Source organism: Agelaius tricolor, unplaced genomic scaffold, assembly GCF_023055355.1.
Source record: "Agelaius tricolor isolate 1412-34295 unplaced genomic scaffold, bAgeTri1.0.p SCAF_96, whole genome shotgun sequence".
Lineage (NCBI taxonomy): Eukaryota > Metazoa > Chordata > Aves > Passeriformes > Icteridae > Agelaius > Agelaius tricolor.
In genome coordinates this window covers 445,363-471,542 of record NW_027269356.1, presented here as the reverse complement: position 1 = coordinate 471,542, position 26,180 = coordinate 445,363, and the positions used below count along the sequence as shown (strand labels likewise).

The 26,180-nt window shown below is 57.1% G+C and overlaps 4 protein-coding genes across 9 annotated transcripts in view; 2 read left to right on the top strand and 2 right to left on the bottom strand.

The window, feature by feature from the left end:
- Positions 1-879: 879 nt before the first annotated feature.
- Positions 880-5,003, bottom strand: LOC139585886 (uncharacterized). Its single transcript, XM_071418905.1, has 4 exons — positions 4,452-5,003; positions 3,151-3,278; positions 2,360-2,472; positions 880-1,350 (listed from the first exon to the last, which is right to left on the bottom strand). Exons 1-3 carry the CDS (start codon positions 5,001-5,003, stop codon positions 2,433-2,435), a joined length of 720 nt encoding a protein of 239 aa, XP_071275006.1. The 3' UTR covers positions 880-1,350; positions 2,360-2,432.
- On the top strand, positions 4,826-24,539 carry SLC48A1 (solute carrier family 48 member 1). 3 transcript variants are annotated; one of them, XM_071418914.1, is made up of 4 exons: positions 4,826-5,140; positions 9,449-9,616; positions 11,016-11,165; positions 23,336-24,539. In XM_071418914.1, the coding sequence occupies exons 1-3, from the start codon at positions 5,002-5,004 to the stop codon at positions 11,150-11,152; spliced, it is 444 nt and encodes a 147-aa protein (XP_071275015.1). In that variant the 5' UTR covers positions 4,826-5,001; the 3' UTR covers positions 11,153-11,165; positions 23,336-24,539. The 3 variants fall into 3 exon arrangements, with proteins under 3 accessions (XP_071275015.1, XP_071275014.1, XP_071275013.1); XM_071418913.1 differs by lacking the exon at positions 23,336-24,539 and adding an exon at positions 18,080-18,474; XM_071418912.1 differs by lacking the exon at positions 23,336-24,539 and having other exon boundaries at positions 11,016-12,428.
- LOC139585889 (twist-related protein 2-like) lies at positions 18,622-24,539 on the top strand. Its single transcript, XM_071418910.1, has 2 exons — positions 18,622-19,928; positions 23,336-24,539. Exon 1 carries the CDS (start codon positions 19,450-19,452, stop codon positions 19,921-19,923), a length of 474 nt encoding a protein of 157 aa, XP_071275011.1. The 5' UTR covers positions 18,622-19,449; the 3' UTR covers positions 19,924-19,928; positions 23,336-24,539.
- The window catches only part of HDAC7 (histone deacetylase 7), a 59,281-nt gene continuing 57,198 nt past the window's right edge, over positions 24,098-26,180 (bottom strand). For all 4 annotated transcript variants that reach the window (XM_071418907.1, XM_071418908.1, XM_071418906.1 and 1 more), the window contains one exon: positions 24,098-26,180. In XM_071418907.1, the coding sequence (XP_071275008.1) occupies positions 26,135-26,180 (46 nt within the window). In that variant the 3' untranslated portion in view covers positions 24,098-26,134.

Here is a 26,180-nt window from a genome sequence, read left to right as displayed (position 1 = left end):
CCGTGCCCGGTGCGGGTGCGGGGTCACCGGTCCCGGCCGTTCCCCGGGGCTGCCCGGCTCCGGATCGCCCGGAGCAGCCGCTCCTGCGCACCAGCTCTGCCTTATCAGCCTCTTATCGCTCCTTTAACCCCGCTCGTTCGGCTCCGCTTGGACGATCGTTAATTAACGGCGGGTCCCGGCCGAGCTCCGCTGGCTTTGGGGCAGTCCTGGCCTCGCCACCCTCCTGGCAGGAATCTCTTCCCCAAATCCCAAAGGGATAAAAAGATCCACAGGGCAGCAAATGCTGACCCCGCTCCCAAATCCTAAACTGGGTTTGCAGATCCATCTGACCCCACTCCCAATTCCTAAACTGGGTTTGCAGATCCAGCTGACCTTGCTCCCTGTCCTTCAGCCCCCCCAAAGGCAGAACGGAGTGAAATCCGAGTTAAATCCCAATATTTTCACTCCGTCCCCTATTTTGGCTCCATTTCCTGGGAATGAGCTGCCGGGTCTCGTCCCTGGGCAGGGCAGAAATTCCAGGAGGGACCTGGGAGCTCTGGGTGTCCCCCAGGAGGTTTGGCTGGCAGCTGGGGGTGCAGGAAATCTCCCATATTTATCATCTCCCTGGTTCACCGGGACACGGCCACAAATCAGCCCTGAAAATCCAATCCTGGGGAAAACGGTTGGGAATTTACAGCGCTCCAAACAGCGCGGGTTTATCCTTTAATGCTGCTGGTTTATGTATTTCTCTCCCTCCAACCCTATTTATTTCCTGTTTATTGGCCCAGCCTCCCCTAATTTATGTTTTCATTACTTTGATTAACGCCCCTGCTCCCCTGACATCCTTATTCCGGCGCAGTTCCCCCAAACCCTCGGTGTTAAATAATCCTCGGATTTAGCTGGGATGATTTGTAATTTAATAAGCGGCTCCAGCGCCGTGTTTTATCTCCTAATTGGGCCGGAATTAGCAGCAATTCCGGAATTAACACAAATTATGGGACACCCCTTGTTGTTACACGGGGTTTTATTGGGTTGGAACAACAGCTTTAGGAATTATCTGAGCTGCGTTCCCCAATTCTGGGTGTGATTCATTTCTGGATCGTCCACGGGTGATAGCTCAGGCAGGAATTGCTGCTGTGAAGGAGAAGCTGCTGCTGAGGAAGGAAGGAAGGGAGGAAGGAAGGAGAGTTTTGGTCTCCCAGGTGGTTTAATTTCATTCCCTCATTATCATCCGGGGAACGTGATGGGTCTTGTTCTCCCGGTCTTTCCGTGCCCGCTCGGCTCCTTCCTGAAACAATTCCCAGATTTGCGTCTCCGAGGAGCTGCAGACGCCTCAGATCTGAGTCCAGCAAGAGCCGAGCGGCCAGGAAACTGTGGAAAAGTGGAAAAAGTGGAATTGTTCAGGTTGGAAAAGCCCGCTAAGGTCACTGAGTCCCACCAGCAACCCAGAGAGAGGAGAAAGAAAAGCGATGCTTTTCCCAAAGGTGGGATTTGCTTTTCCCAAAGGTGGGATTTGTTTTTCCCAAAGATGCGATTTGTTTTCCCCAGAGGTGGGATTTGTTTGTTTTTCCCAAAGATGGGATTTGTGTTTCTTTTTCCCAAAGATGGGCTTTGGTTTTCCCAAAGATGGGATTTGTTTTTCCCAAAGATGGGATTTGTTTCTGTTTCCCAAAGATGGGATTTGGTTTTCCCAAAGATGGGCTTTGGTTTTCCCAAAGATGGGATTTGTTTCTTTTTCCCAAAGATGGGATTTGGTTTTCCCAAAGATGGGCTTTGGTTTTCCCAAAGATGGGATTTGACACCAGGACGAGCTGGGACCTCCCCATTTCCTCAACTTTTCCCTCTTCCTTTCCCCTTTGGGCCTTTGGCATTTCTGGGGTCTCAGTCCCAGTTCCTCCCATGGCTGAAATGTTCCTTTAAAAGGGGCAAAACAAAACGTCCTCAAGGCCAAACCCTGAGCACAGAACTCCGGGCTGTTCCCAGCTGTCGGGAAGCAAACAGGGCTGTCCCCATCCCGGCTGATTTTCCTCCTTTTGTTCCCAGCTCCAGCCCCGGCAGGAGGAGGAGGAGGGAGGAGGAGGAAGGATCCCTCATCCGGTAAATCCGGCTGTTTCCCAGCTGTTCCCGAGGCTCGGGCAGGAGCAATAACCGGGAAAGCTCCGGGCAACCCGGCCACAGGTGCTGGGGAGCGGGGCCAAGGTCCACAGCCCTGGCAACCCAGGTGGCACCTCAGGTGTCACCTCAGGTGGCAGCCGGAGCTGCTGCCTGGGGTGGGCAGTGCTGAGAAAGCCAATTTTGGGTCAAAAAATGAAGAAAACGGGTGGGAGCTGCTGGGCTGGGCTGGGCTGGGCTGGAGGAGCAGGAACATCACTGTTCCCACCTGGAGCGGTTCCTCCTCCTTCTCCTCTTCTTGTCCTCATTTCCATCTCATCCACCTTTGGAAAATCCCGGTGTCACCTGGAGCTGCTGCCTGAGGTGGGCAGTGCCGAGGGGCTGGGGAGCAAATTTTGGGTCAAAAAGTGGAAAAAAAAAGGGTGGGAACTGCTGGGCCAGGATGGGGTGGAGGAGCAGGAACATCGCTGTTCCCACCTGGAGCGGTTCCTCCTCCTTCTCCTCCTCTCCCCATCCTCATTTCCATCCCATCCACCTTTGGAAAATCCAGGTGCCTGAGGTGGGCAGTGCTGAGGAAGCCAATTTTGGGTCAAAAAGTGAAAACAAAAACAAAAACACCCCAAACAAACCAAAAAACCAAAAGAACCCCACAAAAACCCAATCAGCCAATGAACCAAAAAATAAAAAAATACAACAACAAAAAAAAAAAAACAAAAACAAACCCCAAAGCCAAACCAACAAAAAAAAACCCAACAAAACAAAACCAAGAAAACCAAAAAACCCACCCTGAAACAAACCCCGAAAAACCAAAAAAAAAATCTCCCAAAAAAACTCCAAAAAAGAACAAAAAAGCACCCCAAAAAATCAAAAAAACAACCCCAGACTTCGCCCCTCCTCAGCCCTGAGCCGTTTCCCACCTGCACAAAAATCAGCCCAGAGCATCTCCAAGGCTCGGGCAGAGTCAGCAGAGCCGGGATGACAAAATCGGCCCCGAATTCCCGGGGGGAATTGGGCGTGAGAGGGAGAACGGGGCGAGGAGGAGCCGATCTCTGATCTCACCTGGCGCTGCTGACGCCGCTGGTTCCGCTCCCGCATTCCTGCAGCCGCAGCAGGAAATGGAATTTTTGCTTCGCTGCTCTCGAGGTTTTTACGCTCAAAATCCCACGGCGGGGCGGGAGCTGCGAGTCCTTGGGCAAGGACAGCCGGGGTTTTGGGGTTTTCATGGGGTTTTGGGGTTTTCATGGGGTTTTGGGGTTTCACAGGGTTTTGGGGTGTCACTGTGTCTTAGGGTGTCACGGGGTTTTTGGGATTTCACTGGGTTTTTGGGGTGTCATTGGGGTTTTTGGGGTGTCATTGGGGTTTTTGGGGTGTCACTGGGTTTTGGGGTGTCGCTGAGTTTTAGGGATGTCACTGGGGTTTTGGGTCCAATTGGAGGGGAATATTTGGTCAAATTGGGGCGAAATTTTGGGTCAAACTGGGTGGAATTTTAAGTCAAATTGGGGGGCAATTTTGCGTCAAGTTGGGGGGAATTTTAGGTAAAAATGGAGGGGAATTTTGGATCAAATTGGAGGGAAATTTTGGGTCAGACTGGGGGGGAATTTTGGGTCAGACTGGGGCGGAATTTTGGGTCATATTGGGGGGGAAATTTTGGGTCAAACTGGGTGGAGTTTTGGGTCATATTGGGGGGAAATTTTGGGTCAAACTGGGTGGAATTTTGGGTCCCTCAGCAGGGTGGGAGCTGCGGGCTGGGTGGAGGAACAGGAACCTTGTCCCGTTCCAAGGACAGGGACAATTCCCCCGTCCCAGGGCGCTCCAAGCCCTGTCCAACCCCCCCAAAACCTGAATTCCAGGGGGAGACACCCAGGGATGGATGGAGAGGGGGGAAGGGAGATGGAGGACGAGGAGGAGGAGGGGTGGGGAGGCGGATGAAGAGCGGGGAATGGCTCGGGAAAGGGAAGGAGGCTGCTGCCACCTAGAGCAGCCCAGCCGAGCTTCCCCGCTCCCAAAGATCCTCTTGGGGGAGGCTGAACCGGGAAATTCGGGAAAAGCCGAATTTCTGTCCCCGTGGCGCTCGCAGGACAATTAATTAATGATGGGAAAATCCCATTTTCACCCCAGTCCTCACTGGAAATTTCTGCCCCCGCGGATGAAGCAGAGCCGGACCCAGCCAAGGGCTCAGAAAGGGGAAGAATGTTTAAAAAAATAAACAAATAAAAAGGGGAAGGGAGAAAAGGGAACGGAAAAGCCCCAGAGAGTCTTCGAGGATTTTGATGAGGTGTCCCCAGACCGCAATCCCACAGGATGGGCCGGGGGGAAGCGAAAGCCACTCGGAGATGTCCCCAGCGCCACACGCTCCCCACCTGCCGGTGCCGCCCGTGTCCCCCAGCTGCGTCCCGCGGGATCGCGGTGTCCCCACGCCCCCGGGTCCCTCCCGTGTCCCCCCACGCGGTGTCCGCGTCCCTTCGTGCCCCCTCCTCGGTCCTCCCGCCCGCCAGGGGGCGCGCTGGAACGGGGCGGGGGGGGGCGTGTCCCGGTACTGTGGGCATGTCCGGTAATGTGGGCGTGTCCCGGTGTCTGTGGGCGTGTCCCGGTGTCTGTGGGCGTGTCCAGGTCCCGGTGGACGGTGCCGTGTCCCGGTACCGTGTCCCAGGGACTGTCCCGTTCCCGGGGCGTGTCCCGATCCCGTTCCCGCGTCCCGTCCCCGAGTCCCGTGTCCCGGGGCGTGTCCCGGTGCCGTGTCCCGTGTCCTGTCCCCCTTCCCGGGGCGTGTCCCGATCCCGTTCCCGCGTCCCGTCCCCGAGTCCCGTGTCCCGGGGCGTGTCCCGGTGCCGTGTCCCGAGGCGTGTCCCGGTGCCGTCGCCGTTCCCGGGGCGTGTCCCGGTGCCGTGGGCGGGCCGCGCCGAGGCCGCCATGGCGCTGAACGGGGCCCTGGCGCTCCGTGTCGCCTACGCGTCCTTCGGCGCCCTGAGCGGCCTCTCGGCCTTCTGCGCCTGGAGCGTGGTGCCCGCGCTGCGCCAGCCCGGCACGGCTGCGGCCGGCGGGCTCTCGGGTACGGCACCGGGGGGCGAGGGGGCACCGGGCACCGGGCCGGGAGGGCTCTGGGGTACGGCCCCGGGGGGACGAGGGGGCACCGAGCCGGGAGGGCTCTGGGGTACGGCCCCGGGGGACGAGCGGGCACCGGGCCGGGAGGGCTCTGGGGTACGGCCCCGGGGGACGAGCGGGCACCGGGCCGGGCCGGGAGGGCTGAGCGGGATCGGCGTGAGGGAGGGACCGGGTCAGGGCGGCCGTGGGGCCGAGGAGCCCCTTCCTCAGCCATGAGGGGACTGTGAGGACTGAGGGGATGTGAGGAGCCCCTTCCCCGTGGCTGAGGGGGCTGTGAGGGGAGTGAGGAGCCCCTTCCTCAGCCATCAGGGGAGTGAGGGATGTGAGGAGCCCATGAGGGGAATGAGGGATGTGAGGAGCCCCTTCCTCGGCCATGAGGGGTCTGTGAGGGGTGAGAGGAGCCCCTTCCTCAGCCATGAGGGGAGTGAGGGATGTGAGGAGCCCATTTCTCATCACTGAGGGGCTGTAAGGGCCATGGTGGGGCCAAGGAGCCCCTTCCTTGGGGCCTGAAGTTTTCAGGGAAGCAAAGAAATCCTCCCGATTTCCCCAAATGCTGGAAGCAGACCCTCGGGAAGAGGGGTTTGGGTTTCAGGGGTGAAACTGCGCCTGATGTGCCCAGAAATCTGGGAGGTTTGGGGGGTTTGTGGCTCTGGGTTAATGACTGGGGTGGAGCAGGACAGAGTCCTGCAGCTCCAGGGCTTCCCTGGCTGAATTCCTGCCAGACGAACAGTAGAAAGTGAAGTTAAAATTTAGAAAGGATCCAGGGGCGAGGTGCATGGCTGGGCTTGTCTCTGCTTCCTCTCCCTCAAAAGAAAAAAAATAGAAAAAAAAAGAAAAAGAAAAAAAAAGCTTTTCATTCCAGCTGGAGCTGGGATTCAGCAGAGAATTCCCACACTTTGCTTTGCTGGGTGGCACAAAACTGGGCGGGGGGGGATCTTGAACCAGAAATGCAGGAGAAAGAGCAAATGAAGGTATTTTCTGCTGTGTTTTTGCTCAGGGAGGAATTTTGACAGTGGAATTTTGAGAGTGGAATTTTGAGAGCGGAATTTGCAGGTCCTCCTCAAAGTGCCCTGATTAAGCCAAGCTCTGCCTGTTGGTCCATGTTTATCTCATTTTTTAATGCCTCTGCTGTGCCTTTGGATCTGTGTTTGAGGATGTTTATCCACAGGCTTCCTGGCTGGGAGAATTCCTCCTGGTTCTGACGGATCTCCAGCTTTGTCTCTGCAATCACTTTGTTGATATTTCCCTTATCTCCCAGAGAACCTTTCCTGCTTGGGAATTAGCCCTAAATTTCACTAATTCTCTGTTATTTACAGTCAAAACTTGATTCGAGCCTGAAGTACCATGGAGGGAAAACAATGCTGGGGCTGTTGTTTATGGAATGAAACCCCTTATGTCCCAGGGACTTAATTCCATTTCCACCCACCCACAGGGGCTTGGGAGGCTCTTGGAGAATCATAAAAACACCCTGAGAAATGGAAGGAATGGGAGCTGAGCATGGGGTCTGGTACAACCCCAGAATATTCCAAAGGTTCCTCTCCTCCCAGGGCTGTTTTCCTAAAATATCTCAGCGTGGAGCCCCAGCAGTTTTGGCAGGGAAATCCCCCCCATTTTTGACCTGTTCCAAACCCAGCTGAGGCTCCCGGGTTCCCCCAGGAGAGGCAAAAGTTTGGCAAACGTGGAAATGGCAAAATTTCACTCGGCAAAGCTCCAGCTCCTGTTGGAGTGGGGATTTCAGCTCCTTCCAGCTGATGCTGCAGCTGGAGTGGATAAAAGGGGATTGTTTAGCTGGAAAGGGACTGAAGGCTTTGTAAACACACAGAAAAAAAAAACCCCAAAAAACCCAGTCTTGGAATTGGTCCCCATTTTCAGGGGTTTTTAATGTTACTTTTCATTTTTACCCTCATTTTCTTTGCCATCACCACACGTTTGGAGCAGGGATCAGGGTGCTCCTTGCAGGAATGCTGGAGTTAGGGGGCTCCTTGTGGAATAAATCTGAAATTTTTGTGTTTGTTTTGAGGATTATTTTTTTTTTGGCCTCTGCTGCAGATTTGTTGTTTTTCCCCAGGATTTCCATGTGTGACACGTGGAACATTCCCAAAAAAACTCCTCTGGGATTGAGGAATCCCTCCAGGAGGAGCAGGAGGCTGACAAAACCTTGTGTTTGTCCCAGTTTTTGTTTGGATGTTTGCAGAGAGGGAAAATTCATTTCCCTTGAGCTCAAACAGCCCAAATTTTATCCAAATATTTGGCTCTGGTGGGGGAGAATCGTTCCCCAGCCCTGCTTTGAACTCCTGGGGTTTATTTCAGCTCCTTCCAAGGGTGCTGGGAGGTTTTTGTCTTTTACCCAGGAATTGATCTTGCCCTGGTGCCTGCCAGCTCCTCTCTCCTTGGGGCTGTTTTCCCTTTTTTTGAATCCTGGGATAATTTGGGTCGCATTCCCTGCTGGAAATCCTTGGGTTGTGTCTGATGGAGCAGCTCCTGCTCCAGGGCCCTGGGTTTGGGGTAAATCCACGGGGATTTGTGTTTTTATGGAGGGGTTTGGGCGGGACTGGAGCTGTCCAGGCTCTGCTGCTGCTCTGGGGTTTTGTGCCCTGGCTCAGGCTTTAGGGACAAGGAGCTTTAGGGCAGGAGGGCTGGATTTGGGGCAGTCCCTGAGCTCTGAACCTGCAGCTCCTGCAGGCAGACACCCCAAGCTTTCAGAAGTCACAGCTTGTATTTCATTTCCCAGTCAAAAGGGTTTCAAACCCTGAGTTCTTCAGGTGGTGCTTTGGCCCAGAGCTGCCTCTGGAGAGCTGGGCCAGGGCTTGGATTGGGCTTGGATTGGGGTTTGGATTGGGCTTGGATCAGGGCTTGGATTGGGCTTGGATCAGGGCTTGGATTGGGCTTGGATCGGGGTTTGGATCAGGGTTTGGATGGGGGTTTGGGTTGGGGTTTGGGTCAAGGTTTGGGTCAGGGTTTAGACTGGGGCTTGGGTTAGGGTTGGGATCAGGTTTGGATCAGAGTTTGGGTCAGGGTTTGGACTGGAATTGAATCAGGGTTTGGGTCAGGGATTGGATCAGGATTTGGTTTGGAATTGGATCAGTGTTTGGGTGAGGATTTAGATCAGGTTTGGGTCAGGGTTTGGATTGGAACTGGATCAGTGTTTGGATCAGGTTTGGATCAGGGTTTGGGTGAAGGTTTGGGTTCATGGCTTGGATTAGAATTGGATCAGGGTTTGGGTCAGGGTTTGGGTCGGGGTCAGGGGAGCTCGAGGGGCTCTGGTGCTGCTCTCCCCCCGGAGCTGGGGCAGCAGCAGCAGCGATGTCGATGTTGATGTCGATGTCGATGTTGATGTCGATGTTGATGTCGATGTTGATGTCGATGTTGATGTCGATGTCGATGTTGATGTCAATGTCGATGTTGATGTCGATGTTGATGTCGATGTTGATGTCGATGTCGATGTTGATGTCAATGTCGATGTCGATGTCGATGTTGATGTCGATGTTGATGTCGATGTCGATGTTGATGTCAATGTCGATGTCGATGTTGATGTCAATGTCGATGTTGATGTCGATGTTGATGTCGATGTCGGTGTCGATGTCGATGTTGATGTCGGTGTCGATGTCGGGTGGGAGCAGCAAACCTTGACTCAGCATTCAGGGCAGTTCTGCTGCGTCATCCGGGCAGGCTCAGCAGGGAGCAGCTTTTTGCTGACTCCAAACCCCAAGTTCCCCATTTCTGTCTGAAATGTGCCTCAAAGGCGCTGGAACCCGGGGCAGCAGGAAGTGGGGGAGGCGGATTTTGGGGAACTCGAGGCCTCAGCTCTGTCACCAGACCCTGGCACAGTTTGGGGCGCGATGACTCTGCAGTTCTGGCCACGGGATCTGCCCGCTCCCAAATCCCTCCTGCCGGCCTGGGGACCCCCAGCACGGGGGGATTGGTCAGGGGGTGTCCCATGGGGCTCCCAGGGTGGGAACCCAGCCTGTCCTGAGCAGGAATGTGGGCAGGGGGGCAGCAGGGCCTGGCAGCTGCAGGGAGGGGGTGGGCAGGAGGGGCTGTTCTGATGTCCCTGCTGCCACCTGGACAGGTGTGCTGCTGTTCCCAGCTGTTCTGGGAGGGTTGGGCTGTGTTTTACCTGTCCATAGGTACCATTCTGATGTCCCTGCTGTCACCTGGACAGGTGTGCTGCTGTTCCCAGCTGTTCTGGGAGGGTTGGGCTGTGTTTTACCTGGCCATAGGTACCATTCTGATGTCCCTGCTGTCACCTGGACAGGTGTGCTGGCGCTCTGGGCCCTAATCACGCATGTGATGTACCTGCAGGATTACTGGAGGACCTGGTTAAAAGGGCTGAGGTTCTTCCTCTCCGTCGGGATCCTCTTCTCTGCCCTCTCCGGGCTGGGCTTCTGCGCCTTCCTGGCCCTGGCCATCACCCAGCACCAGTGTGAGTACTGGGAGGGACTGGGAATACTGGGGAGGCCTGGGGGTGCTCCTGCCACCTCCTCCTTTGGGGACAGCCTGCAGGGATGTCACCGCATTTCCCTGCCTCGCTGTGACATCCAAAAAACCTGGAATCGCCTCATTTCCATGACAAAGCCCCCAGAAAAACCTGAGAATTTCCTCATTTCCATGACAAAGCCCCTCAAAAAAAACCTGGGAATTTCCAAGTTTCCATGACAAAGCCCCCCAAAAACCTGGGAATTTCCAAGTTTCCATGACAAAGGTTGAGTCCATCCCTCTTGGAGCAGCTCCAAGCCCTGACTCAGCATTCCCAGTTCCAAACCCCTGAAGGTTCCCCAAGGAATGGCCCCAAATCCCTGCCGTGATTTCCTTGGCCCCAGACCAAAGGGAGAATGTTTGGGGGTTGTTTTCTTGGAGGTTTTCTGTGTTTGTTGTTTGCTCAGAAGCCCCACGGGGTTTGTCCTGGGAGGGGTGGAGAAGCTGTGTGGGGTCACAACCCCAAAAACTTCCCTTGGCTCAGCCTAAAGAAACTTCCCGTGGAGTTTTCCTGCTGCAAGGGGATGAAAATCCACGTGTGGAATCCTTAAAAATACAGATTTGGAAGGAAAACCAAATGTTTGCCATCCCCGCCTTTCTTGGAAAACTGTTTGGGGAGAAAATTGGGGGTGTTAGGGAAAGTCTTGGCCCCACAATTTTTAGGGAAATCTATGGATTCCCACGATCCAGGTACCCCCATGATCCAAGAATTCCCATGATGCGGGAGCCCCACGATACAGGAATGCCCAAAAGTTCAGGAATCCCCACAAATCCAGGAATCCTCACAAATCCAGAAATTTCCACAAATTCAGGAATTCCCGCAAATCCCAGAACCCCCATAATCCAAGAATCCCCAAAAATCCAGGAATTCCAACAAATCCAGGAATTCCAGCAAATCCAGGAATTCCAACAAATCCAGGAATATCCCACAAATCCAGGAATCCTCACAAATCCCAGGAATCCCCACAAATCCAGGAATTCCCACAGATCCCAGAACCCGCACGATCCAGGAATCCCCACGATCCAGAAATCCCCACAAATCCAGGAATCTCCACAAATCCCAGGAATCCCCACAAATTCAGGAATCCCCACAAATCCAGGAATCTCCACAAATCCCAGGAATCCCCACAAATCCAGGAATCCCCACAAATCCCAGGAATCCCCACAAACCCAGGAATCCCCACAAATCCCATCCCCAAACCAGGCGAGTTCGGGGTGGGGCTGGCAGAGCCGTAGAAATGGTCCCATTCCAGTGGAATTCCAGGGAGCACCGGGGTTGTGCAGAGCTTCCAGGGGCTGGAATTCCCCCCGAATTCCCCCCAAATCCCCTTTTTCTGCCCCCACAGCCCTGACTGACCCCAAGAGCTATTACCTGTCCTGTGTGTGGAGCTTCATGGCGCTCAAGTGGGCGCTGCTGCTCAGCCTCTACTCGCACCGGTACCGCGCCGAGTTCGCCGACATCAGCATCCTCAGCGACTTCTGAGCGCCCGGGCAAGGTGTGAGAGGCGTGGGCACAGACACTGTCTGTCTGTCAGTCTGTCTGTCTGTCTGTCCCAACAGAACAGAGGGCTTTTCCTGCTGGCTTTTCCTCACTCATCGCTGCTCGTTCTGGGAGGAGGGAAGGGAGGGGAAGGGAAGGGCTCCCTGTGCCCCGCGTGCTGTCAAAGGGGTGGCGGTCCCCACCTTTGTCACTGCCCTGCTCCTGTGTCCCCTCTCTGCTCCGTGGGAAGGGCCCAGCTGAGCTCCCAGCCAGGTTCTGCCTGTCCAGAACAGAACAGAACAGAACAGAAACCCTTTTGGGGTTTGGGGGCAGCAGAGGAGCAAAGTTCATCCCAAAGCTCCCAGGGCTGGGGATGCTGCTCCTGGCAGAGCAAAGCTCATCCCAAAGCTCCCAGGGCTTGGAATGCTGCGCCTGCAGAGCAAAGCTCATCCCAAAGCTCATCCCAAAGCTCATCCCAAAGCTCATCCCAAAGCTCCCAGGGCTGGGGATGCTGCTCCTGGCAGAGCAAAGCTCATCCCAAAGCTCCCAGGGCTGGGGATGCTGCTCCTGGCAGAGCAAAGCTCATCCCAAAGCTCCCAGGGCTGGGGATGCTGCCCCTGGCAGAGCACAGCTCATCCCAAAGCTCCCAGGGCTGGGGATGCTGCTCCTGGCAGAGCTCAGCTCATCCCAAAGCTCATCCCAAAGCTCATCCCAAAGCTCCCAGGGCTGGGGATGCTGCTCCTGGCAGAGCTCAGCTCATCCCAAAGCTCCCAGGGCTGGGGATGCTGCCCCTGGCTGCTCCCCAGGCTGGTTTTCAAAAGGAATGGGGGTCCCATGTTTAACCATAAATGCTGTATTTAATGCTTGATGTTGCAGCAGCAGGTGTAGGGAAAAGGTGTTTGGGGGGAAAGGGGCACAGGGCCAAGGTTTGACCTGCCTGAGCCTCAGGGAGAGGATTCCTGGGGAAAAAAGTAAGGAGAAAATATTTTTGTGGAAGCAGGAGGAGAGGGGAGGGGACAGAGGCTGCTCAGGTGGCCCCAGGGATTGAGGAGCAGCTTTGGGGTGAGGCTGTGACGTGCTGGAGTCCCTAAACCCAGCCCTGGGCCGTGTTCTAGCCCTGGAGTTTCCACCCCACATCCCAGCTTTTTAAAGGATGCTGTGTGTAAATATTCCCTCTATTTTTACATGGATTCCTTCTGGTTTGCACCTCGGGGGTGCCGGGCTCGGTGCCACCCTTGCTGTCACCGTGTGCCACCACAAATACAGCCCTCCCTCACCAGCCTGGCTGCACTGGAGTTCCCTGGGATCCTGGGAAGGACGGGTGGGAATGGCCCCTTTTGGGGTGATGGGGAGTGTTCAACCCCTCACTTCCTCATCCACAGGGAGTCTGAGGTGGATTTTCCCCTCACAAATCCCTTGGGACTCGGGGATTTCATCCCAAAGGGATTTTTGGGGAAGTGCTGATGATTCCATCCCTTTTCTTTGGAAACGGGTGAGGGGCAGGGGGGCGTCAGGGGGGCTTTGGGGCCAGCCCCGAGTGAGTTCCCATTCCCAGTCCCATCCCAATCCCATCACTGACCACGGAGTGGGGTCCAGGGGAGGGGACACATTGGGGACACCCTGGGGACACCGGGTGCAGGGCCCGCAGGAGCCGCCAGAGGGCGGCAGTGGCACAGCCCGGGCTGGGGGGGGCGAGCGAGACCCCAAAACCACCTGGGACACCCCAAAACCACCTGGGACACCCCAAAACCGGGGACATCCCCAAAACAGCGACATCCCTGTGCCTGGGGGCCACCAAGGAGCTCAGCGTGGCCCTGCAGGGGTGACCCAAGTCCCCACAAGGACCCAGCCCTGGGGTGAGGGAAGGATCCCAGCTGGAATTCCCGTCCCCTGGCACTGGGACAGGGGAGGACAGAGGCCCTGGTGGCTCCAAAAACTTCCCAGGAGAGTCAAACCCATCCCCTTGCCCTGACCCCTTCTCTCCCCACAGCCCCCACAAAGTCCCAGCCACCCCACCCCATTCTCTGCCTGCACCAGCCTTTCCCAGCCCCATTTTTCATGGAATTGCCCATTTTTCCCTTTGCAGCATTCCTCACTCCCTAATGCTGGGCAGCCTGAGGAATCTTCAGGAACTGGGGAGCCTCTGCTGGATTTTGGGGGGTATTTAGGGTCATGGAGGGCCCTTGTGGCTCCCACTGGGGGGGTCTCAGCACCTCCCAAGGTCCAGCAGTGGCTCCAGTCCCACTTTTCCTGCCCGTGGAGGGATTCAAAGGCACCCAGAGGGGAAGCACAGGTTTTTTGCATTTTCCCAATCTGCTCTCAAGATGTGGCGAGGGCGGAAGCGGCGCCTCAAAGGCTCCGGATGAGCCTCGTGGGGCTGGGGACCCTCCAGGTGGCTTTGGGGGGAGGAAGGTGCTGGGGACACTGTCCTCGTGTGCAGGGACACCAATCCTGGCTGGGTGTCCCCAGAGTGGCTCTGGGGCTGCAGCAGAGGGGTCCTGGGCCTTCCAGAGGGTGGTGCTGGCCTTGGGGACAGGCTGGGCTTGGGGACAGACCTAAAGGGACCTGCAGGTTGCTGTTCCCAGGGAATCCTTCCCCTGGAAGTCTGTGCCATTCCCTGGGCATTGGAGCTAGAAGGGTGAAGTGCACAGGCACGGACAGGAGTGTGTCCCAAACCTTCCAGGACACGGGGATGTCACCACACGTGGTGTCCCTGCTCCCTGGACACGGCGCTGGCTCAGCCTGGATTTGCCCTTTGTTCCCCAGCTGGGAAAAATCAGAAAATCCCCCAAATTCCACCTCACTCACGGCATCCTGGGGATCTGGAAGAGTCCCTGAGGAGGAGCTTGGGGCTGGAGCCAGGAATCCCAGAGGAGTGTCCTGGCTCCCAGGGCCGTGTCCAGCTGGGAGAGCGCCGGACGCTCGGACACAAGCCCAGTCTGCTGCCATTGCCGAGGGAATCCTCGTGCTCCAGCCGGGCTTTGGGTGAGAGCAGCTCTGGGATTAGAGATCCCCAGCGGAGCAGTTTTGGTGTCAGGATGAACTCACCGGAGCTGGGGGAGCTGGGACGGAGCCAGGGGCTGGGAGAAGCGGGGGGAACATCACACACAGAACTGGGAATGGTTATTTTTAGGACAATTCTCAGCTTGGAGAGCAACCAAAGGGATAAAACGATTCAATATGGGCCCAGTGCTTAATGAGGAGGCTGAAAATCCCCAGGCTGGGATAGCTGGGAAGAGCCTTCAGGATGGGGTTTGGGGTTTGTGGAGAGCCCAAAGGGGCCAAGGCAAAGGGGTCATCGTGGGGTCCCGGCCCCTCTGGGGGTCCCTCTGCTCCTTCCCAGCCTGGAGCTGGGCTGGAACCACTTCCCAAGGAAGGGTCCCTGCTTCCCTTCACTCCTTCCCAAATTCCACAAGACCCCAGGGTCCCCCTGAGAACCCCCAAGTCCCCAGGACACTGGGACATTTCTGCAGCCTGGGAAGAACCCTTCTATTCCTTTAATTCCTGGTGATGGAGGGGGTGAGGAGCTGCAGGATTCCCCTTCCCTGATGGAGAGGGATCAACCCTTTGGAAAACCGGCAGAGGAGGAGCCCTGGGACGCTCATGGCTCCATCCCTTCCTCCTCCACCTTTTCACAAACCCCAAAATTCAACTCCGCATCCTGCAGCCGCGAAATCCTGGGAGCTTTGAGCCGCTTCCCAAACCCCCATAAAGCCCAACAATGGCAGAGAAACCCAACCCCAGCCCGGCCTCCCCCCGCCCGCTCCGCGCAGATCAAACGCCTTTTAATCGGAATAGAATTTCCTGGGACGAAATGAGGAAAATCTGTCGCTCGCATCCGCCCGGCAGCCGCTCCCCCGCCCCGGGCTGGTCCTGGAGGAGCTTTTCCCTCCCCGTCCCACTGCCCCTCATCCCCCCCAGCCCACGGAGCATCCCGGGAGCCCCTCGGGCAGCCCGGAGCCCTCTCGGGCTTGGCCACCCCGGGAATGTGCTGCGGAGTCCCTCTGGAAAGGCGGGCAGGAAATGGGCCCCTGCAGCCCCGCTCCGGAGCACCGCGAACTCGTTCCAGCCGCCGAGGGAGAGCTTTCCTTTCATCTCCGGCCAGGAGTTGAGCCGGGCCTTTCGTCTCTCCCCAGACACGGCTTTGAAGGCTCCAGGGGTGTCCCAGATGTGCTGCGGGGCTGCGAGGGGGTGGGGGCGGCTCTGGGATGGGGAGAGCTCTGGGACAGTGGGGTCCTTGCCCTGCTCCTGCCAGGAACCCCTACCCTGGATGGTCTGAGGGGCTGGGGACATCCATGGGCAGTGGCTCTGGGCGTGGTTTGCAGCTCCAGGGGCTTTTCTGAGCCCCCTTTGGGCTCCAGTTTGGTCCAGCAGAGAGGCAGGAACTGGAGGCAGCTCTGAGGGATCTCACAGAAATCCCACAGAAATAATTCAGCGTTCCTCTGGGATGTGGTTCCATCCCTCCATGGATCCATCTGTGGAACCTATGGATCCATCTATCCATCCATCCATGAATCCATCCATCCATCCATCATCCATCCATCCATCCATCCATCCATCCATCCATCCATCATCCATCCATCATCCATCCATCCATCCACCCATCCCTCCATCCCTCCACCCGTCTCTCCTCTCCACATCCCCATCCCGCTCACAGGCTCTGCTTCTCTTGGATAACATCCCAAGGAAAACTGGGATTTACTGCAGGTTCTCCAGAGTGTCTCCCTCTTCCCCTGGATGGGACCCAGCTCTGGTTGCCCCCGGGATAAAAAAACCCCAAATTTTGTTCCCATTTTTGCTTCCTCCCAGTTCCCAACCCCAAATTCCGGTCAGGTTTGCTGTGAGCAGGAGCATGAGGGATGAGTTTGTGTGGGAGCAGCATCCAAGGTCTGCTCCATGGGGAAGATCTTCTGGGAAGGGACCCCTGGGGCAAATTCACCTCCTGCCCTCCCAACACCGCCATTCCTGGATTTTTCCAGAGGGTTTTTCCCTCCAGGATGGAACAGAACCCCCACAAATGTTTGTCTGGTTGCTAAGGGCACTCCTGGACTCCTCTTTCCCACAAATTCTTGAGCGGGTGCTGATTCCCACAAATTCCTGAGCTGATGCTCCACCAGAGGATCCTGTGGCTCAGCGTGGGGCAGGCCGAGGGCGGGATGGAGTTTTTGGGATTTTTTCTGGATCTGCCCCAGCTCTCTGCACACAAACCACACAGATTTTCCCAAATCCAATTCCCTTTAAAGTGAACCAGGTTCAGTGCATTGAGGGAGGAAAAATTATCTAATTTTCTGGCCTTGTTGGGGTTTTTATTGGGATTTTTATTGGGATTGGGGATCATGTGCAGGAGAGAGTGGGGAGACAAAGGGCATGGATGCTCCTCTGGATGCCTGGAACTGGAGTCAGAGGTGCCAGAGGTGCCCAGGAGTTGGATGCTGGAGGATCCCAGCCCAGCCTTGGACACTCCCAGGGGTTTTGATTCGCTCCCGAGGTGCAGGACAGCAGCTCCCGCTCCCTCCTTCCCGTTCCCTTCCTGGCCTGCAGAGTTCCCTTGCTCCCATTTCCCAGGAATCCTTGTTTGTCCCTCCTGTCCCCATCCCCAGCCCCTGGGGACTCCTCCCTGGGGAGCTCCGGGGGGACAAAGCAGGAGGAGAGACCTGGAGGAAATGGGAGAAGCTCCTGGGGACCTTTTCTCCTCAGCAGGATCCTGAAGGATCCATGGCAGGAATTCAGGGTCGGTGCCGACCCAAGGGCAGCTCTGGAGGTCAGGAAGGGCTCAGAGGGGCTCATCCCAGCATTTCCAACATTCCCAACATTCCCAGCTCCATGCTGGGAGAGCTCAGGACAGTTCCTGGCTGCTTTGATGGCCAGATGGGAGCAGATGGGGGAGAAAAGGGAGAAGAAACTTTCACGTGTCGGAATTAAGTGGAACAGGATGGGCCCAGCCCAGGCATGGGGGGCAGCACCCGTGGGGTCCCTCCCGTGGCTCATCCCGACCCCATCCCACAGGAAAACTCTGGGATCCCTCCCAGGAACCCCCGGGACCCCCTGGCCCCCCGTTCCACCTCCAGCTCCGCGTTCTGACAGACCCCGGCGCCTTCCAGGAGCGCGAGGTCACCGTGCTGGGGAAAGGATGGCGGGGCCTCCATCCATCAGCCGGGATCAAAGCCCCGCGGGTTCCCCTTCCCGGCCCGATCCCGGCGCCCCAAATTCCCCGCGGTTGCTGCGGCAACCACACGGGCGGGGATGCTGCGCGGTTTTGGCCGCCCCGCAGCTGTTTCCACTCGGGGCCGCCGTAACTGGAAAAACCTGCGGGTCTCAAGGCGCTTCCCGGCCTGCAGGGGCAGCGGCTGTTCCCAGCTCCCTTTCATCTTCCCCATTTATCAGCGTTATCCTCTTCTTTTTTGTTGGGGTTTTTTTTTTTTTTTCCCTTCATGCGGGATGAAACGGGGATTATTTTTGTCCTCCGGAACAAAGAAAAGGAGCTTGGAAAGAAAATCTCAAAACAAAGCAAAACAAAACCCTCTGAGAGCACCAAATGCTTCCCCAGCACTGCCAAGGCCACCCTGACCATGTCCCCAAGTGCCACCTCCACTTTGAAACCCCCCAGGAATGGGGACCCCACCCCTGCCCTGGGCTGGAGGGTCCTGCCCACAAGGAATTTTCCCAACGTCCAACCTAAACCCTTGGTGGCACCACTCGAGGCTGTTTCCTGCTGTCCTGCCCCTTGTCCCCTGGGAGGAGATTCCCCCAAAAACCCCCCAAAATCCTCCTGGGGGGCGATGGATGTGAGGGGGTAGAGGGAAGCCAGGAGGGGACGTGTCCAGAGGGGCCAGGAATTGGTGGGAATTGGGAATTCAAATCTCCCATCTGGTGACTTCTCCCTGAGTCAAGTGAGCTGGGCTTGGCTCAGTTGTTTTCTTTTTCTTTAAGGCTTGAAATTTTCCCCGATGTGTCAAAAGCAGCACCAGAAAAACCCCCAGCGAGCTGGAGGAGTTATTGAAACCACTTTGGTGCCTCGTGACCTTTCCATGAGAAGTTTGGATGAATATCCTCCCAAAAAAACACTCACTGAAAGAACAAATTGAAATGTTTGAGGGAAAAACCACAACCCCTCCAAATGTGGGGACAAAAGCCCCTTGGGGTGTGGGGCTGCTCCTTCCTGCACTTCAAAGCTCATTGTGTTCCTCCCTTCGCTCCGGGATCCCAGCCCCGATCCCAAACCTCCCCTCCCCCGGCCAGAACCCTTCTCCTGGCGAAATTCAATTCAATTTTATTTTCTTTTAAAAGGAAAACAATAAAAAAAAAAAGAAAAAAAAAGAGAAGAATTAATGAAGGAATAAAGGCCAGGCACAGGCCGAGCCTCAGCTGGAGCTGGTGGTGGCAGCTCCCCAGCCCTCGGCAGCACTGCAGGAGCAGGGGGCTCCGGATCCGGCCCCAGTCCCGTCCTCCTGGGGCATTCCCAGAGAGCAGAGAGGTCCTGCCCTTCCCCTTCTTCTTCCTGCTCCCCTTCCTCTTCCATTTCCTGTTCCTCTTCCTTTTCCACTTCCACCCAGGAGCCGCTGGATTTACTTGACAGGAATTTGGTGATGGATGAGGGTGATGAGGGAGATGAGGGGGATGGATGGATGGATGGATGGATGGATGGATGGATGGGCAGATGGATGGATGGACAAATGGCCTGGTGGATGGACAAATGGACACAAACTCAAGCTCATTTTGACCGAAGCCTTTCCTCAAGAGCCCTACGAATGCCGATCTCCCTTTGGTTCCTTCTTCCTTTGGGTTTTGGGAGTTCCTGACCCGCTCATTGCAACCCCTGTGGCTCCACATCCCCACCTGGCTCTGTCACAGGTGAAAGTCTCCTCCTCCACCCCAAACAAGGGGATATTTCTTTGTGGGGTCAACTGGGTTGAAAGATCATTTTAAAAACCCCCCAAAGCCACCGCCGAGCTCCATGGCTGGGGCTCCCTTGGCACCGAGAACGTCCCTGACATCCGGGCGGCAGCCGGAGCATCTGTGCCGGAGGGCTCGGGGTGGCGGTGGGGAGGGAGAGAGGAAATCTGGAACCCATAAGCTCCAGAGCCGCTGGCGTTCCCCTGCATTGGTCTGCGCCTGGTCCGCCCCCGCCCCGCTCGCCCTATCAGCAGGAGCCGTTCCCGAAGTCATCCCAGAGCCCTCCTCTCCTGGCCCAAAGGAAAAGCCAAGGAGCTCCTTGGAGGGCTCTGCGGGGCTTGGGGCGCCCGGGGAGCCCCAGGGCGAATGCTCCGGGCCGCGCCTCGGGAGCCCGGGGAGCCGAGGAGATGAAGGAGGAAAACCTTTCCCCGGAGTCCCCCGAGGGCAGCGCGGCCACCAGCGAGGACGAGGCCGAGCGGCTGCCCAGGAAGAGCGGCCGCAAGCGCGGGCAGGGCCCTGGCGGAGCCCCCGAGGCTCAGGGCAAGCGCAGCCGGCGCAGCCCGGCCCCGCAGCCCCCCGAGGACGCCCACGCCCAGCGCGTCATCGCCAACGTGCGGGAGCGCCAGCGCACCCAGTCCCTCAACGACGCCTTCGCCGAGCTGCGCAAGATCATCCCCACGCTGCCCTCGGACAAGCTCAGCAAGATCCAGACGCTCAAGTTGGCCGCTCGCTACATCGACTTCCTGTGCCAGGTGCTGCAGAGCGACGAGCTGGACCACAAGGTCGCCACCAGCTGCAACTTCCTGGCCCACGAGAGGCTCAGCTACGCCTTCTCCGTGTGGAGGATGGAGGGCGCCTGGTCCATGTCGGCGTCGCACTGAGCCGGGTACGTGTGGCCGCGTCACCGCCGTGTCACCCGCTGGGAATCGTGGCCGCCCCCCTGGCGCTCTGGGGACGAGGGATTTGTCCCAGCAGACTCCAGAGCGGGAGGAGGTGGCGGTTCCCAAGCTGATCCCACTCAGCAGGGGTAGGAAAGGTTCCAAAGGGGGTTTTAAAAATCTGATTTATTCCCAAATCCCATCCTGGTCTTGCTGGAGCTGCTGAGGTGTCAAACCCGCCCTGCCCTGGGGTGGCCTCGTGTCCTGCAGCCTGCCTGGCTTCCCCTGCTCCTCTCCCAGAGCTCTGCACTCAGGATGGGATCCGTGATCCCGTTGGATCCATGGGAATCCTGCACTGTGTGGGGAAATCTGATGGACTCAGCTCAGGATGCTGAGAGGGGAATAACCCAAAATTCAGAGTTTTAGGGCTGGGAGGAATCGGGAATGGGAGGAGCGGGGTCAACGAGGCGCCGGCACTTCCCGCAGAGCAGGAACAGAAAGTTCCAGAGGACATTCCTGAGCCAGGAGCTCCGGGGATGCCTCACGGGAGCCCGGCTCCCGAGGGGCCCCGCTGCCCCCAGACAGGACCTGGGCTCCTCCTGCCTCTCCTCAGGCACTGAACAGCCCCGAACTCGAGGCTGTGGAGGTGCCAGGGCTGGCTCGGGGTGCCGAGCATCTCCCAGGGGATGATTTCCTTTCAGGATGGGCCACCTTGAGACTCCCTTTGCCAGCCAGATCCCTCCCAGCCAGCAGGAAATCTGGCATTTTGTTAAATTCACGTAAAAATATCAATTTTTAGGGGCAGACCCTGTTGTTTCAGACATTAAATCCTGTCCTTGCCGGGTCACCTCCCCTCGGGGCTGGCCAGAGGAGGAGCGGGTGGCCCCTTGTCCTCACTTTGGGATGCCCAAAATCCACCAGGACCAGTGGGGATGCTGAGCCCCCCGTGCCCCCCGGACCCCTCACCCTCTTCTGGGCACCCCCTTCTGGGTTTGGCACTTTGGGGTTGGATTCTCCGGTTTTGGGGGTGTTGTGGGGGCTCTCCCCAAAGACAGGGAAGCTGCCTGGCTCGACCTCATCCCGAATTTTACAAAGCCTGACTAAAATCCCTTTGCCCTGGGGAGGTGGGGGAGGCTGAGCCCCCTCCCCAGCACCCCCAGACCCATTTTTGCTCCCTCTGTGTGCGGAACCCGACGCGGCTCCCAGAGCTGTTTATTTAAGCCGAGTTCTTGGCAGAACCGAGGGATAAACAGAGGGATTAAAGACCCTTCAGTCACTTTGGAGAGCTCCCGTGAGCACAGCGGGATCATCATTCCCGTTAAAATCCACCCCGAGCGTCTCCGCGCCTGCATCCTCCAGCTGGGGAGGGAATCGTGCTCCCCGGGCAAGCCTGCGGCGTTTTGGGGTCCCGGTGAACAATCCCAGCCAGGCAGGGACGGAGAGGGACGGGGATTCTCCCAGCAAAGCCCCAAAACCAGGGAAGAGCCGCGGGGGAAGCGGTGCCGGGCTGGGGAGGCTCTGAGAACGACCCCGGAGCTCGGGGTTGGGATTTCCTAATGGAAAGCAGCCCCTGGATGGTGGAACTCAGCCTATTAAATATCAAAGGGGGCTGGAAAAGCTGGATGTGCCCTTGTTAACCAGGAGACATCAGCCGGGGAAAAAGAGAGATGGAGCCCTCAGGCAACAGAAATCACGTTTGAAGTTCCCCCGGCTCAGCTTTTCTCGGCAGAGTCTTGAGCACATTAAAATGGTTTCTTTCCCTGCTGGAGGAGAAAATGAGGCTGGGAGCTGGAACTGCCGGGGGGAGAGGCTGAGGGCTGATGTTCCTTGCCCTTCATTTGTCTCCCTGGATTTATCGCCTCTCTCGCGTTGCCCTCACTTAATTGTCTCTCCTGAAAGACCTTGGATAAATCTTCCCTTTGGGGACTGTTGCTCTCGCCTGGAATCGGCTTTGTCTGGCGGCTGCTTCATTTGCTTTTATTTATAAACACCTCTCGCTGCTCCGAGGCACTGGGGGGGCTCGGGAACAGCTCCCATCCCTGTTCCCTATTCCCCATTATTTCCCTGCTCAGGAAATCCATCTCCAGCTGCTTTAAAACCCCCCGGATCCCTCTGCAGCCGGGCAGGAGAGAAGGGATCCCTTCCCACCCCAAATCTGTCCCTCCAAAGTGGATCCAGCCCCCAGGTTAAAGTGCTCAGGGTGGTCCGGGACCCTCAGTTTGGGGCTGGGTTCTCAGGAGAGGTGAGGAGCTGCTGGAATCCCGGGAAATCTGTTCCTGGGTGATTTGGTGCTCCTGGGATTTCCTCCTGGAACAGAGCAGGTTTGGAGGCCGGAGGGTTCCCCAAAATCTGCTCTTCCCAGAGCTGTGTTTTCACTCGGGGTGGAAGGGGAGGTGTTGGAGGAGCCGCCCCGGTGAGGGATGTGGGACATTCCCCAAAATCCCCCGAATTGTCACGGGCACGACCAGAGCTGCTGGGTTCGTTTTTCCATCAAAAACCTCCACATTTTCACTAAATACAGAAAAAACCACCCAGAGGGACGGAGCTGCTCTCCATGGCAGAGTCCCTGCACTGCTGAGGATTAGTTAAAATTAATCCAGACAGAAAATCACGGATCCAGCCCTGGGGAAGGAGAAAATATCTCGGGGTTTATGGCCCCTGCAAGGAGCTCGCTGGAGCTGCCTGGGCCCCGGGAATGCCTCGGGAACGAGCCCGTTTTTCATCCCGGCTGTCAGGGAAGGTTCCGGCAGCAGAGGGGGAACGAGGAGCTGCGGGAGGAGCTGCGGGAGGAGCTGCGGGAGGAGCTGCGGGAGCGCCCGTGCCCGCCTCAGCCCCCGTTCCTGGGGCGGGGATGCCGAGGGAGGGCGAGGAGGGAGCTCCATGAGCTTCTCCATCCCAAATCCTGCAGCGCTGGGCTCCTCCCAAAGCTCCCACAGCCCTCGGGCAGCCCTGGAGTCCCCCCGGGAGGGTTTTGGGTGTTAAACCTTCTCCAACCCTCCAGAGGCTCCCAAAATCCCACCGGAGGGGTTTTCTTGGGATCAGAGCTCGCTGGGCTCAGGGAGCTGATCCATTTTCCCATGGGCTGGGTTGGGATGGTCCTGCCTGGCCATGACTCTGGAATTTTGGCTGCTCATTGTGCTCGAGCCCCTGGATGTGCCCATCACCCATTCCAAGGGCTCACACCTCGGCCTTTGGGGGATTTTCCCCTCTATCCTCAGCCCTTCCCGGGGCCGAATTCCTGGAGGATTTGATTTATCCCTTCCCAGGCTCCTCTCCAGAGAGGGGAAGCTCTCGGTGAGGAGGAAAAAGCCAGAGACAAAGTGGGAGGGGATGGAATAAACCTGCTGGCTCCAGGGCATGGATTTGTAGGATTTTGGGAAGCTGAGCCCAGCCTGACCCCACTGTCTCCCCCCAGGTCTCCGCCTCGATGGAAGCAGCTCCAGCACCCAAAACTCCACAGGAACCTCCCTGGAGAGAGGAGGGAATGACCCCCAAACCCCTGACAGCCCCAGGGACCCCAAAAACTTTAGGGATGAGCCCGAGGGAGCCGCAGCAGGAGCAGGTTTGAGTCGGTTCAGATGCTCTGGAGGAACTCAGGGCTGTGATTTATTGTGGGCTCGCAGGTAAGGAACCCCCAGATCCCAATTTCCTCCTGCGGGACCGCTGGGAAGCCGAGCCCTTCCTGGAGCTGCCTCGAGCAGGAAAATTCCTCCAGGATGAGGAGAAGGGGAAGGGCTGGAGCCCCCCAAGGACCTCGGGGGTCCCCCCACTTTCATCCCGCTCCGGAGGCTCCACGCCGGGACGATCCCATGGATTGTGTTCCCATGGATGATGAGGATTTGGGGGGATCTGGGGGCTGCTGAACCCCCCAGGCACCCCCTGCCCCACGGATGGGCCTCATCAAAGCCCCGGTGGAAGCTCCCAATTCCTCGGGATTTATCAAAGCTGGAGACGGAGCCGTTGGGAATTTTGGGATTTTGGAGCCGTTTTGGGAACTCTGTGAACGGGTTTGGGATCTTTTGGGGGTGTGGGGAAAGGACGATGGAGATTTTGGGGTGTCCAAAATGACCCCAATAAAGCCCAAGGGGAATTTTCCAGGGTTCAATCCTTGTTTTCCCTAGGGAATGGTGCTGCCGGCTCCCCCCTGCACCTCCCTCGGCTGGGCCGCTTTTATTGGAATAAGGAAAAAAAAAAATCAGTTTTTTTGCCTGTTACAGCAGAAAAAAGAGGGGGGGAAATCCCTTCCAGGGAGGCTGCAACAGACCTGAGCCCCCAAATATTCCATGGGAGAGGAATTCCAGTTGTGATCAGGTTTGGGGCGCACCAGAGAATCCACGGAGGAGCCACGGGAAGGCCCAGAGTGACTTTTCCTACCCAATTCCCAATTTTTATGTGCAGTGGGAGTGGATTCCCTGCTCTGGGGAGTCGACTGCAGCCTTCAAAAAAACCTGGAGGTGCTTAAAAAAAATCAGAGTTCTGTTAAAAACAAGGCTGTGGTGGCTTCGTTCGGTGCCTCATGGGAAGGATTTTACAGCTGAGAAACAAAATCGGCTTCAGAACTTAAAATCTTCTTTCAAAAAATAATAAATTGTGCTTGAAAAATAAAGGGCAAAAACTTATCTGTGGAGTGAGACTCCAGCTTCCAACCAATTTTTTTTTTTTAAAGGTGAAATATATTTTTAAAAGAATATTTTCAAGTATTTTGGTGCATCTTGTTTGTTAAAAAAAAATCCCTGCATTTTAAATGAAAAAAAAAAAAAAACTTTAAAATGAGCCAAAAACCCTTAAAATGAGGAAAACATCATCCTGTGCATGGTGGATTCCTCCTGGTAAATTCCAGCAGGATGGAGCTTGGGAGGTCCCTCCACCCCCCTCCACCCAAGGACCCCCACCCTGAGCCACACCAAGGGTTTTGATTCCTCTTTTTTCTTTTAAAATTTCTTTTTTTTTGTTTTGTTTTGTTTTGTTTTTATACAAAATCTCCTCCCGCCACCGCGGCCGGAGCTTCCCCACGCCCAGCTCAGCCCGGGCTGTGTCCCCTCTGTCCCCAGGGCTGTGTCCCCTCTGTCCCCAGAGCCCCGGGACAGGGCCTGCTCCTGGGGCCCCTCAGGGTGCAGGGAAGGCTTTTGGGGAAATGGGAAAGGGGAAATTGGGGTGGAAGCCTCGGGTTGGAGGCTCTGGATCTGCCCCTGTCACCCCAGGTCAGGGACAGGGATGGGGACAGGACCGAGGGGGTTTGGGCATCCCTGGGGGATCCCCAGTGGGAATTGGGGAGCCTGGGCTGGGGAGGGGCTCAGGGGCTGGACCCCCACCCAGCCAGGGCCTCGGGGGGCTGGAAGGGGCTCGAGGCACCCAAAATTCCCCCAGGAAGAGGAGTGGGGTTCACATCAGGGCTGGCAGGGTCCATAGTGCAAACTGGGGCAGGGGGCAGCGAGGGCAGGGGGGACCCCCGGGCACTGCCCGCACCCGGCCCCGCTCTGTCCTCGCTGGGGGGACTCCAGACATTCCTTGGGGGGCTCCAGATCTTCCTTGGGGGGCTCCAGACATTCCTTGGGGGGCTCCAGACATTCCTTGGGAGGATCCAAATCTTCCTTGGGAAGCGCCAAACTTTCCTTGGGATGCTCCAAATCTTCCTTGGGGAGCTCCAAACTTTCCTTGGGATGCTCCAAATCTTCCTTGGGGTGCTCCATATCTTCCTTGGGGTGCCCCAAACCTTCCTTGAGGACCTCCAAACCTTCCTTGGGATGCCCTAAACTTTCCTGGGGACGCTTCCGAGCTGCCAGCCCTGTCCCTGCCACTCTGTCCCTGTGCCCCAGCAGGGTGAGAGGAGCCAGGGACCCTCTGGAGAGGGCACAGGGATCCCATCCCCTGGAGCAAACCCCAGGATGCTCCTCCTGGGCTCTGGGAGCTGTCCCCAGGGTGGTCTGAGCGTCCATCCCAACGTCCGGCCCTTCCCGCTGAGGAGGGTCCCGGGATGGGGGGGTCAGTGCCGCAGGGCTGGGGGGGCTTCACCCCCTCGAGGGGTCCCAAAATTGGGGGGGGGGGGGGGTGCTTTGGGCACAGTCCAGGCTCGGGGCTCTCCGTGCTCCCGTCCTGTTGGATGTGGGAATGTCCCTTCCAGGAGTCCAGGCCCACCCAGGGCCTCGGGAGCGAGGGGGACGAACGGGATCGGGATCTTCGGGGGCTCCGGCCACGCCGGGAATGTCCCCAAGCGTCACTGGTTCATGGGCTCCTCCTGCTCCATGGGCTCCTCCTGTGCC

Bases quoted from the DNA above. Each gene is read 5' to 3' on its own strand.
- SLC48A1 (XM_071418914.1), top strand. From the start codon at position 5,002: ATGGCGCTGAACGGGGCCCTGGCGCTCCGTGTCGCCTACGCGTCCTTC. The intron at 5,141-9,448 runs GTACGGCACCGG...TCACCTGGACAG, and splicing joins TGCGGCCGGCGGGCTCTCGG to GTGTGCTGGCGCTCTGGGCC. The intron at 9,617-11,015 runs GTGAGTACTGGG...CTGCCCCCACAG, and splicing joins GGCCATCACCCAGCACCAGT to CCCTGACTGACCCCAAGAGC.
- LOC139585889 (XM_071418910.1), top strand. From the start codon at position 19,450: ATGAAGGAGGAAAACCTTTCCCCGGAGTCCCCCGAGGGCAGCGCGGCC.
- LOC139585886 (XM_071418905.1), bottom strand. From the start codon at position 5,003: ATGGCGGCCTCGGCGCGGCCCGCCCACGGCACCGGGACACGCCCCGGG. The intron at 3,279-4,451 runs GTGGGGAGCGTG...TCCTTGCCCAAG, and splicing joins GACACGGGCGGCACCGGCAG to GACTCGCAGCTCCCGCCCCG. The intron at 2,473-3,150 runs GTGAGATCAGAG...TTTGCTCCCCAG, and splicing joins AGCGGCGTCAGCAGCGCCAG to CCCCTCGGCACTGCCCACCT.